The following is a 13,100-nucleotide window of genomic DNA, read 5'->3' as shown; positions in this document are numbered from 1 at the left end:
TGAGGAAGACAATCAGTTTCCCTCAGATTTTCTCTATGCCAACCCTAGCCCTTAATTTTTTTTTCTTTTTTAAAAAGATTTTATATATTTATTTGTCGGAGGAAGAGAGAGGGAAAGTGAGGGAGCACACAACCAGGGGAGCAGTAGGCAGGGGAGGGTGGGAGAAGGAGACTCCCCGCTGAGGAGGAGCCTAACCCAGAACTGGATCCTAGGACTGAGATCATGACCTGAGCCGAAAGGCAGATGCTTAACCGACTGAGCTACCCAGCTGTCTCAACCCCAGCCCTTTAAACTATATCTTCAAATTGTATGGTTTCCACAGTGTATATATCATGCTAATCATTTTCTTTTAGGTGTACCCCAGTTTATCATGACTCTTAAAAATTTGTAATAAAAATAAGATGAATACTGACTGTATACTACAGGTCCTACCAAGACAAATAAAGGACAGCCATTCTTGACTCTGATACTGTACTTCTTCTCTCCACCCCCACGAGCTCTACTAAGGCATAATCAACACATAACACTGTATAAGTTTAAAGTGTATAAAATGAAGATTTGATACAAGTATACATTGAGAAATAGTTAACCACAATAAGGTTAGTTAACACATCTACCACCTCAAATAACTACCTTTTTCTTTTATGAGAACATTTAAGATCTACTTTCTTAGCAATTTTCAAAAATGTAACACAGAACTGTTAATTATAATCACCATGTTGTACATGACATCCTCAGACGTTAATCATGTTATAGCTGGAAATTTGTTTCCTTTGAGCAACATGTCATCTCCCTTACTCTCCGGCAACCACCATTCTCCTATTTCTTTGACTTCAGCTTTTTTTTAGGCTCCACATATAAGTGAAGTCATGTAATTATTTGTCTGTCTTACTACACTTACCATAGATAATACCATCAAGTACTATGCATGTTGTCACAAATGGCAGGATTTCCTTCTTTCTTATGGCTAAATAATATCCCATTGTGTGTATGTGTATTTTATAACACACAATATATACACACTTGTTTATATGTGTGTATGTGTATATATATATATATATATGTACACACACAAATGTGTAAATAAATGAATAAAGAAAATGTAGTGTATGATCCTTCTAATGTACTTTTAAATTTGGTTTGTTACAATTTTGTTGAAAATTTTTGCACCTATATTCATCAGGGATACAGGACTATAGCTTTCTTGCAGTGTCTTACCTGGCTTTGGTATTAGGGTAATTCTAGTGTTGTAAAATGAATTTAGAAATGTTCTTTCTTCTTTGATTCTTGGGAAAAATTTGAGGAAAATTACTATCCTTTTTAAAATGTATGATAGAATTCACCAGTGAAGCTCTCAAGTCCCAGGCTTATCTTTGTTGGGAGGTGTTTGATTACTGATTCAATCTCCTTACTTCTTCTGGTCTGTTTAGATTTTCTGTTTCTTCACAATTTAGTCTTGGCAGACCGTATCTTTCTAGGAATTTACTCAATTCTTCTAGGTTATCCAATATGTTGGCCTGTAATTATTCATAGCAGTCTTCCATGATCCTTTATATCCTTTCTGATTTCCCTTTTGATTTCTTCTTGACCCACTGATTGTTCAGAAATGTATTAATTTCCATGTACTTGTGAATTTTTAAATTTTCCTATTACTGATTTCTAGTTTCACACCACTGTGGTCAGAAAAGATACTTGATATGATTTCAATCTTCTTAAATTTGACAGGGCTTGATTTGTGGCCCAACATATGATCAATCCTGGAGAATGTTCTGTATGCACTTCAGAAAAATGTGTATTTGGTGTTGTTGGATGGAATGTCCTGTATATGTCTATTAGGCCCATTTGGTCTATAGTATAATTTAGGCCTTCTGTTCCCTTATTAATTTTGCCTGGATGATTTATCCAGTGTTGAAAGTGGTATGCTGTGGTCCCCAACTATTACTGTATTGCTGTTTCTCCATTTAAGTATATTAACATTTGCCTTAAATATTTATTTAGGTGCTTCAATGTTGGGTACATACATATTTACAGCTGTTACATCCTCTTGATGAACTGACCCCTGTACCACCATATAGTGAACTCTATCTCTAGTGATCAATTTTGACTGAAAGTTTATTTTATCTGGCATGTGTAGAGCCACTCCTGCTCTCTTTTGGTTTCCATTTGCACAGAGTATCTTTTAGCATCCCTTCACTTTCAGCCTATGTGTATCATTAAACCTAAAGTGAATCTCTTGTAGACGCTATACTGTTGGACCTGTATTTTTAAATCCAACAACGACTCTGTGTGTTTTGATTGGAGAACTTAGTCCTTTTATGCTTAAAATAATTATTGCTAGGTAAGGAATTACTATGGCCCTTTTGTTAATTGCTTCCTGGGTTTTTTTTTAAGGTCCTTTGTTCCTTTCTTGCAGTCTCCCTTTGTGACTTCTTTTTCTTACTGGTATTCTTTAATTCCTTTATCTTTTGTGTATCTATTAAAGGTTTGTTCCCTTTGGATTACCATCAGGCTTACATAAAACATTTATGGACATAATAGTCAATTTTAAGCTGATAAGAAATTACCTTCCTCTATGATGCTGAATTTCTTTGATATAATCTGACAGCAGAAATGAGACCTTATCATTGCTGAGTCTAGCTAGTTAAAATCCCAGAGAATTTCTAGTCGTATATCTATTCCTTACAGGATGACGCCACTGTTCTTGCTACAGAACACATGGAGACCAATAAGACTTTCATAGAAGCCAAAGTTTAATGGGAACACTTTCATCAGGTAAACAATTTATGAAATTACAACTGTAATAAGAGCCCCAAAGAGAAGTACTACATGCTAGGAGTATATATCATGGCCAATTCTGAAGTAAATGAACAGTGCTTTGCGAAAGAGATACAAGCAAAGACTTAAGAATAAGAGTGAAGAACTGAGAGAAGGAGCAAAGTACATGCAAAACTGAAAAGGAGCTAAAGGAAGAAATTAGAGATCAGACTGGTTCAATATGTTAGAGAATGGAAAAGGGGATGTGAAAGGAGCCTGGAGGCTAGTAACTGATATTCTGAAGGTCCTGAGGAAACCAGTTTAAGGAGTTTACATTTTAAGTGTAACGGCAGGCACTACATGGTTTAAAGCAGAGAACCAATACTAAGGGCTTTACAATTTAAAAAGCAATGCTTACTGCATGTGTTAAAGAGATTTAGTTAAAAAAGAATGAAGGTAGGGAGACCAGATGAAAGGGAAGCTATGGCTGTAGTTCACAGAGGGGATGATGGCAGGATAGGCTAAGTTGGAGGCAGTGGTGATAAAGAGATACAAGATATATTTATGGCTTGATGACAGACTTTATGTGGGGGATAAGGAGTAAAGCGTTAACCTTGAGTTTTTTGCATTAAAAATGGAATGAATGATAATGCCATGTTTCCAATAGCAAATACTTTCTTATATAATAAGGGTTGTCAAACTGGGGTTCCCCAACCAGAATTTGGATAATTAAGGTTTTAAACTTATTGCAAAACTTTTATATTCATCCCTGTCAATGTTTTCATTTTTTGGCTCATACTACCAGTCAGTTCAGAATATTTAAAATTCCTTGGTCTAATATCCAAAATCTCCTTATTAACTCCTTTCAGCTTTCTATCATACACAGATTTGGGAAGTCACACTGTAATCACTCATGAGGTTGTTGAAGATGCCTGCAGGTTGGCACTGACTCATCAAACAACTGAGGCCTGTAGCTAACATCAGCAATAACACGAAACACTTAGAATGTGCCTGACACTTAATGGTCATTATTTAATTTGGTTTTCATGATACTGTTTCCATCCCCAAATACTCACTGAACTCTTGCTATGTGTCAGAAACTGAGGTAGAGACTATTACCACCATGCCCACTTTAGAGAAAAGGAAACTCAGGCCCAGAGGTGAAGTAATTGGTTTTACATTACACAGTTAGTGAAGGGCAGAGTTATAATGTAAACTCTTGCTTGGAGGCTCTCAAACATATGCTGTTAAATACTGAAGCTTTACTTGTATCCTTGTATTAGATTTTATTACTTCCTTTTTCTTATCCCTAGGTCCAGCTCTAAGGTTGAGAACACACACACACATATGCACATGGACCATAAGGAATTCTTCCAGACCAACTTCTCTATTACCGTTATCAAGAAACTTCTCAGTATTATCTGTACATTTTCTAATTTCTACATGTTCTTCATGGTATCATGTTTTTAGTTTAATTGAGGCCTTTTTCCCCCTCTTTCTGCTTTCATAGAGTTCAGTTTCTTAATTAGATGATGTACTTCTTCCCTATTCCTTTGTTCATGGAGTCAGCATTATGTATTCCTGCTCAAATGCTAATATCTTTATTAGGTTAGAAAACAATTTTCACTATTAAATGCTAGAGGTCAAAGAAATCAGAATTTTATGGAGATGAGATTTGTTGTTTACATTTTAAGAAACACTGCTGTATTTCATAATTACTTTTTATAAAATGGGATGATTGAATTTCATAATATTCTATTTGGGCTCAAATAACGGTAACCTGGTTTGCTAGGTTGGTAATTTAAGAAAATGAATGCAAATAAAGTAAACAAGATTCTGAACTAATAGAACTCTTCCTGTACCCATTTCCAATGAAATATTCTAAGAATGTTCTGGTTAAGAAAAAAGGAGCAAGTGCAAAATTAGTCAAGAATATATTTTGCTCTTAAAATGCATTTTGGTTTTATCGGTAAGTCAATTACATTTCCAAAGTGCAACAATCACTTCCCATGAGGTATACGAAAAATTCTCTATCAATATCAAATCATAAAATTTTTCAGTTTAGAGAAAGGATAGTTGTTTCCCAAAGCTTATTAGTACACAGCCAAGAAAACACTACCAAAGATTTAACTGGCCACAGTGACTGTCATTTTAAAATTTGAGAACATGAGCGCCTGGGTGGCTCAGTGGGTTAAGCCGCTGCCTTCGGCTCAGGTCATGATCTTAGGGTCCTGGGATCGAGTCCCGCATCGGGCTCTCTACTCAGCAGGGAGCCTGCTTCCCTTCCTCTTTCTCTACCTGCCTCTCCATCTACTTGTGATCTCTCTCTGTCAAATAAATAAATAAAATCTTTAAAATTTGAGAACATGAGAGTAAAGTCTCAGTGTTCCGCTTTTAACACAGTGTGGGGTTTTCAAAAGCTGTGTTTATGAATTTAAACAACAACAAAATAGCTACATCTACTTAGTATTCTCACTAAACGCAAAACATGCTTCTTCACATATCAAAAATAAATGTTTCCTAAGCAATAATATACCTAGCAAACCTCACTCACCCTTCAGTTTCTGGAGGTCCTCCTTCAAATCAGGTCCTGCGAGCATAAAAATACTGTCTGACACAGGGTTCTTATCTGTAAGATTTTCATTGCTGGTATTCACAATGGCTGTACAGTTCAGTAATGCCACATCTCCTTTCCTGAGGAAATGAGAAACAAAGTACAAGTGTGGGGGAAAAGTAGGGAGATAAGAAAATTAACTGCTAATTCTTTCAAAACATTTTATCCTCACTCCCCTCACAACATTGGTTTTGGTAGCTCACAAGCTTAAGCAAGGGTGAAAAAGTAGTTCTGGACTCAGGAAGACTAATCTGACATCTTAGAATCTTCAATGCAAATGCTCTAACCCTGAAACCCACAGAACCCTCAAGTTACTCCTTTGCTTCTTTCGTATTTCTCTTTCACTGTAACAGAATGCTTAGACAGTGGACAGTGGTTGGTTTCAAGAGTACACCAGAGCAGCATTATTTATGATAGCCAAAAAGTGGAAACAACCCAAATGTCTATCAGCTAATGAACTGATAAACTGATAAATGTGATAGGTATAGCCATACAATGGATATTATTTGGCCGCAGAAAGGAATGAGGTACTGATTCATACTTCAATATGGATGAACTTTCAAAACGTTATACTAAGTCACACTTGATTCCATTTACATGAAATGTCCAGAATATATAAATCTATAAACAGAGAAGGCAGATTAGTGGTTGGCTGCAGCTGAGAGATGGGGGAAATGGGAAAAGACTGCTAATGCATTCAGGACTTTGAGGTGATGAAAATGTTCTAAAACGGACTATGGCTGATGCTTATACAGCTTTTTGCATATACAAAAAACCACAGACATACAACTTAAACTGGTGAATTGTATGATACACGGATTATACCACAATAAAGCATTTTAAAAAAGGTATTACTACTAACAGATGCAAGAACATAGATGAACTTTCAAATAATTATGCTGAATGAAAGAGGCCAGAATAAAAAAATAAAGGTCATGTGATTTCCATTTATATATAACTCTGGCAAATGCAAACTAATCTATAGTGACAGAAAGATCAATGGTTGCTGGGGGATGTGGAGTCAGGGAGGAGAAGGAGACAGGAGGGATTATGAAGGGACACAAAGAAATACTTTTGGGGGTGATAAATATATTAACTATCTTGACTGTGGTGATTAAAGTAACACAGAAGGTTCATGGATACATACATGTTAAAATCCACCAAGCTGTACATTTTAAACATGTGCAGTTAACTGTATGTCAATTATTCCTCAATAAAACTCTAAGTATAAGCAAAACAGTATTTTAACAATGCTAGGTCTTACAAAAAAGAGTTTAGAAGAAATCATGAGAAAAAAAGTTTAGAAGAAACAATGAGAAAAAAATAATTTAGAAGAACTTATGGGTATTGTTCTATCATGATATGATTTAATCAAAGAATTACCAAAGAATCACTTTCCCATTGATATCCTTATTGTAAAGAAAAGGTGATCTAATAGTGTCTTCCTGAAATGTTTCAGCTGCAGTATCAGAAGTATTTAATTCATCTTCCCATGAGTTGCCCCAGCTTGGTAGTGTGTCCACGTCCACAAACTGGGAAGGTGCACCCAAGGGATCCATGGAATGTCTTTCCCCAAATTCCTCAGGATTCAATATTCACTGCAGACTTTAGCTTAAAAGAAAAGAAAGAACTGTTTTAATAGAGAAGTACATATATTACTTTATTTCTATTAGATCAAAAAGCAAATCTCTACTGTGAAACACTCTAAAGGACACTGTGTGACTAGCTGCTTAAAATACTCCATAAAAACCAATATATAACAAGAATTGCTATAGCTTCTCTAAAACAGGAATAAAGGGGGATTATTTCAGCACAATTTCTTTTCAAAGAATCACAGCCATTAAAATAATCACATGGCCCACCAGTTCTACTTTCCAGAAACCCAGGACAACTCCTTCAACATTTACTGAATGTCTGCAATTGACAGGAGTTTCTTGGTGAGAAGTGTGACATACTAAGTGGAATGAACCATGGATCAGGCACAATATGTTAATTCCTGTACCAGCACATGGAGTAGAACACATGATCATTTAACAATTTCTAAAAGGCTTTAGAGATTATACCACGATAAAACTGTGTAAGAAAATTATTCTTGTTTGATACAAAATACTCCTTTGAGATTATTGAAATAAAGAAACTAATTTTATCTAGAAGTTGGTGTTTAGTCCATCCATTGGCCTTTGAAACTGGAGGCAACCACGAAATCTGTTGATCTGTTAAAAAGTGTTCAAACCTGAGCTGGACACGCTGAATAGCAGACAAATAGAGACCATTTATTTTCCATGGTTGAACCGCCTGAAGCCCAATGGAATGACACTTTGCAGAAATTAGTACTTTAAAAAATTATTCACAGATTGTTGAGGACAATGATTCATGCTAAAATTTTTATTTTATTTTATTTATTTATTTGAGAGAGAGAGAGAGAGAGAGCATGAGAGAAAGGGAGAGAGAGCACAAATGGGGGAAGGGGTAAAGGGAGAGGGAGAAACAGACTCCTGCTGAGCAGGGAGTCTAATGAAGGACTTGATCCTGGGACCCTGACTCTGAGATCATGACCTGAGCTGAAGGTGTCTGCTTAACCAACTGAGCCACCCAGGCACCCCATGTTAAAACTTCTTAACTATAATATAAAAATTCCATTAAACATTAAACTTAGCTTTCATTTTGTAAACTCAAGTACTTTCAGGACACAATTTTTTAAAATAACTTTTCTTTCTAAGTAATACTCACTTATAGAACGTTTTAGGAAAAAAGTTAAGAAAGGAAAAACTCCCAAACTTAGTAATAGACTTAACTTTTTCTATGATAGGTGAAATGATTATGTACAGTTTTGAGCTTGTCTTCTTCAGTATTTTGAGATAAATATTTCCACATGCAATTATATTGCGAGGGAGAGGCAGGGTGGCGCAATGTGAGAGCTGGGGTTCTGTTAGCAGGCCTGAGTTTGGGTCTAGGACCTAACAGCTCTGCTATCCTTGACGTAAGCCAGGGTTCCCTTATTTCAAAAATGAGAGTAATACACTCCTAGGGTTACTGTGAGGATTCAAAGCAAGGCACAATAAAAGTTGTTACAACTTTCTCAGAGCCCATGTGAAAGTTACCTGTTCCACTGTTGAAATGAAGATGTCTCCATGTGTGGCAGAGATTAAAACACTTGCTGTCAAAGACTCTAATGAGCACCAAAAACAAAACACACACTGCTGAATTAAGATACACTTATTTATCTCAATGTCTGCTCTTGAAATGATTTGTTAATCCCCAACACCTAGATCAATCCAACATCTGTCTTCTCTAATCCTGCTCTTATGTTACTAGAAAAAAAAATCAGTAATTATCCTGTCTGCTGCCAAAACAAATGCATGTTTTCCAATGTCAGCTGGACCCTCCAACACTATTATGAAACTGTTTTAATAATTCTTGGGTGACTCTCTATGCTATACTATATCGCATCTGTGGTTAGATGTCCTTCAATGATAACCTGCTTCCTGATATCTATGCCCCTGTATAGCTGCCTCCTATAATGAATAGGGCTGACCCTTGTAACCAACAGGACACTGCAGAAATGACTGCATATGACTTCCAAGGACGAGTCATAAAAGCTATCATGCTCATTCTTGGAGTGCTTGCATGATGCGGGACTCTCAAGCAGCCTATGAAAGGCCCCCATGGGAAGAACCTGAGGGTTCCTGCCAACAACCAGCATCAACACCTATGCAGGTGAAGGAATCACCTTGGATCTTCCAGCCTTAGTTGGGCTTCAAATGACTTCAGCCCAGCTTGACCCCACTGCAAGCTGCTACTGAATTCCTGACCCACAGAAAATGCAAGGTAATAAATGCTTATTTGTTCCAGGCACTCATTTATTCAAGTATTGTTAGGTATGGAGACTCTAATGGAAGAGACAGACTCACAAAAAGTGTGGCTCCCAAAAATCACACAAATATACATAATCACAGAAATAAAAATCTGTGAGAAATGTTATGTAAAGAAGAAAAGGTGGAAAGCTAATTTAGAATTTTGAGAAGCAGAGAATGTCTCTTCCACAAAATGACAGTTGAGACCAAAAGTAGAAGAGTTTTACAGAGGTAAGGGCATCATCTGGGAGCCACACTTTAAACCTGCCAAACTGCTTTTATTTATACATTTTACTCCACTTCATCAGCTCTCCTGTAAGAGAATGTCTTAACTCCCCCTTCACAATATCTGATCTCTCTATCCCCTAGGTCCTCCTGCTCTCAAAAAAATTTCCTACTGCATTTCTTCTTCAGGCACCAATGAAACTCCTCATTTTACGATTTAACTTTATAAGCATAATCTGTTTTGCAGCTCTATTTTCTTTTCTCCCATTTATTCAACTTACTGCAGTTTCACCTCCATCACTTAACAATGCTAAAACTGCTCTTTCAAGGTCTAAAATGATTGACCAAATGTCAAATCCAGGAACTAACCACATTTTAGTTGCATTAACTATTGATCATTCTTTCTCTGAAATTCTATTACCTACTTTGACAGTATACTTCTGGTGGTTCACTTATATCTCTAATCACCTCTTGTCCATATAATTTATGGGAACTTCTTCCCAGATCTTTTTTTTATTTTAAAAGATTTTATTTATTTATTTGACAGAGAAAGACACAGTGAGAGAGGGAACACAAGCGGGAGTGAGAGAGGGAGAAGGAGGCTTCCCACCAAACGGGGAGCCTGATGTGGGGCTCGATCCCAGGACCTGCGATCATGACCTGAGCTGAAGGCAGACGCTTAATGACTGAGCCCCCAGATGCCCCTTCTTCCCAGATCTTAAAAGTCATTGTCACCCATAAGATATTGTGTACTTAATGAGTAATAAATACAGTTGAGAGCTCTCAAAGTTTAATGGCATTATATAGAAAGTGTCATGACATTTAATAAAGGGTAAATTCCTTTTTAGCTCCATCTCTAAGCTGCAATTGATCCTCTCACCAAAAAGAGATTTAAATGTCCCTTCTCCTTCAACACAGCAAATCCAAGCTAGGCAGGAAAATTTGATTCCTGATACTTAAGGTACAGTGGTTCTTAACATTCTTGGGGGTCACGGATCCCTTTGAGAATCATGTAAGAAGTCAAGACCTTTTTTACTACACAAAATGTGAGCATCTGAGGAGCTCATAGAGGCAAAGAGTTGCAAATAAATTTGAGAGCGTTCCCAGACTCAGACTAAGAATCCCAGTGATAGGGGCGCTTGGGTGGCTCAGTCATTTAAGCTTCTGCCTTCGGCTCAGGTCATGATCCCAGGGTCCTGGGATCAAGCCCCGCATAGGGCTATCTGCTCAGTGGGAAGCCTGCTTCTCCCTTTCTCACTTCCCCTGCTTCTGTTCCCTCTCTCTGTGTGTTTCTCTCTGTCAAATAAATAAATAAAATCTTAAAAAAAAAAAAAAGAAAGAATCCCAGTGATAATACAGAGTAATCAGGTGAGGTGGGGAGAAGGCTACTATAGCTAAAGCAAGACTTTCCACTTAATATCAGTTATCAGTTCTGTACTTTGAACAGGTTCATAAGCAAACACTAAGCCTTAGTATTAAAGGCTCCCGAGGCAAGACATCCATGTCCAGGTTCAAAAAGCCTACATGAGGCAAACAGAAGATTCCAGAATGGATCATATCGATTTCCTTAGCCATACTATGTTAAGGGTTATCTTCAGTATCTTCACAAATGAAGACCTAAAAACAACGAGAGCTCTCCATGTATCCTTTATAATTCAAATGAATAATGAGTATAAACCATTCTCATTACTCTGTGGCTTTTTTTTTCTCAAATATTGTAAACATTTAGAATAAATGTTCATTTTTTAAAAAGTCTTTCAATCTTTTAGTTTAAGAAGTCCTCTAAATAATGCTTTATATGAATAACTGGATTGACTAGAGAGGTTAGCTTTTTATTGTTTAAGACTAGGAAGAATCAGAATACTCTACTGTCTCGGCATAGCCCAGTTTTTGTCTGGATAAATAGAAAATGGTATCATTTAAAAGAGAAAAACAAGAACTTTAAATCTGTTTGCTTGTTCTACAAAATGGGTATAGTGATTAGATAGGCCTGTATAAAAGTATAAAGAGATAAATTACAGGTTTACCATTCTTTATGCCTTCTATTTCAATATTTAAAACTTCAGGGCACATTAGATTTTTGTGTATAATACCTCCATCCCAACACCAAATCTATTATAATATTAAAATTCATTCTATGCAAATGGAAATAAACTTTTTTAAAGTTACTTAGGTGAAGCAGTTAGATATGTCAACAATAAATCCAGTATAGCAAAAATATTTCTAAGCAGTATCAATAGCCCAGATCAAATTTAATATGGTCATTCAAAAATATCCAAAGTACAGGCTCCAATGTGAGTCTGTAGTACCACCTTCATACTAAAAGTTTACCATGTCTTAATTATAAGTATTAATACATTGAACAATTCCTTAAAAATTAAGATTATACTCTTTAAAACCTGTATGATTTGGGAACTTATAAGATGCATTATCTTAGCACACAGTTGCTCTTACACCAACTCTTATTAAAATTTTTTTTCCATTTGTGATTGTCTCTTCTCGTAATATTTTGTAATATTAAAATTTTTTAAGCAGAATCATGACTCATTCAAATATAAAGATGAAAATGTGTTCAACATTTTATTTAACTCAAAAGAGAACCTGTCAGGTGATAGATAAAAGAAATCCCAAACTGAACACATTAACTGATCAGGAATATTGAAATTAATGTATAAGAACATAAGTTCCACTGAATCTCTAAGAGTTCAGAATCTGCATGTCTACAGACAGAAGTTATTTAGTATTGATTTATTAGGTTGAGTGTTTGCTTATGAACCTGTTCAAAGTACAGAACTGATCATTAGTTTTCTATAGTTCACAGAGTTGTAAAATAGCTTCCTTGGAATAGCTTTCTAGATAGAATCTAGACTATGCAGTTTTCTACTGAAGCACACATTTTTTTCCCAATAATAATACAATGCGCATGTCCTACGGGAGATACTTACTATACACACCCACCTAAATGTTTCCTTCCCCCCATGAAACTTATTGTAAAAATAGTCTGTTACCACAATTTCTCCCTTCTCATTCATCCAACCCACAGTAATCTTGTTTCAAAACACCTACATCTACAGTCTCATCATACCCACTCGCTACTGCAATTTTCTTGACTGTGGAAGACTGGCTGCAGGTCTTAAGAATTCAAGAAACGGAGAAAAAAAGAACTCAAGAAACATCTGAAAATAACCAGATAATTCAGATAAAAGTCTAATTTCTAGGTTGGCTGCGGATATATTGTCCAATAAGCGAAGGCAGAGGCTTATTTCTTTTGTACAGCAATAGGTTAGCTTTAATTTTCCACCACTACAGACATCGGCACTCATTTTGAACATTTTTGTACAGCCCAAGAACAGAAGCGGACAGAGCTGCAATAGAGAAAAGCTAATTTCTACCTGGTGACAGAGCACCTAATCCTCAATTACCAAGCAAGGAGGAGTCAGCCCTGGTCACTTCCCCTTCAAGTGGCCAGGGAGCGGAAACACACAGCCAGACCAATGTCACTCCAGGGACTGCGAGGATCCAGACGACTCAGCATCTTGGGCGTAGCGCCTTAACCCAGCCCTGACTCGAGCTGCCCTCGCCAGGTCCACACGCGCGGCAAATCACACTCGACCCTGGGACTGTAACCCGCAAGGGTCCCAGCCGCCCTATCT

The 13,100-nt window shown here is 36.7% G+C and overlaps 1 protein-coding gene across 4 annotated transcripts in view; it reads right to left on the bottom strand.

The window, feature by feature from the left end:
• Positions 1 to 13,100, bottom strand: part of GDAP2 (ganglioside induced differentiation associated protein 2) — a 68,004-nt gene that overhangs the window by 54,469 nt on the left and 435 nt on the right. For 2 of the 4 annotated variants that reach the window (XM_013045047.2, XM_004771056.3), the window contains 2 exons: positions 6,752 to 6,979; positions 5,309 to 5,448 (listed from right to left, as the gene is read on the bottom strand). In XM_013045047.2, the coding sequence (XP_012900501.1) occupies positions 5,309 to 5,448; positions 6,752 to 6,927 (316 nt within the window). In that variant the 5' untranslated portion in view covers positions 6,928 to 6,979. Of the gene's footprint in view, positions 1 to 5,308; positions 5,449 to 6,751; positions 6,980 to 8,469; positions 8,538 to 13,100 lie in introns of those variants that run through there. The other 2 variants (XM_004771057.3, XM_013045048.2) reach the window with 2 other exon arrangements.

The sequence above is a fragment of the Mustela putorius genome, unplaced genomic scaffold, assembly GCF_011764305.1.
Source record: "Mustela putorius furo isolate JIRA1106 unplaced genomic scaffold, ASM1176430v1.1 tig00000585_pilon_pilon_pilon, whole genome shotgun sequence".
Lineage (NCBI taxonomy): Eukaryota > Metazoa > Chordata > Mammalia > Carnivora > Mustelidae > Mustela > Mustela putorius.
This window is presented reverse-complemented; position numbering and strand designations above follow the sequence as displayed.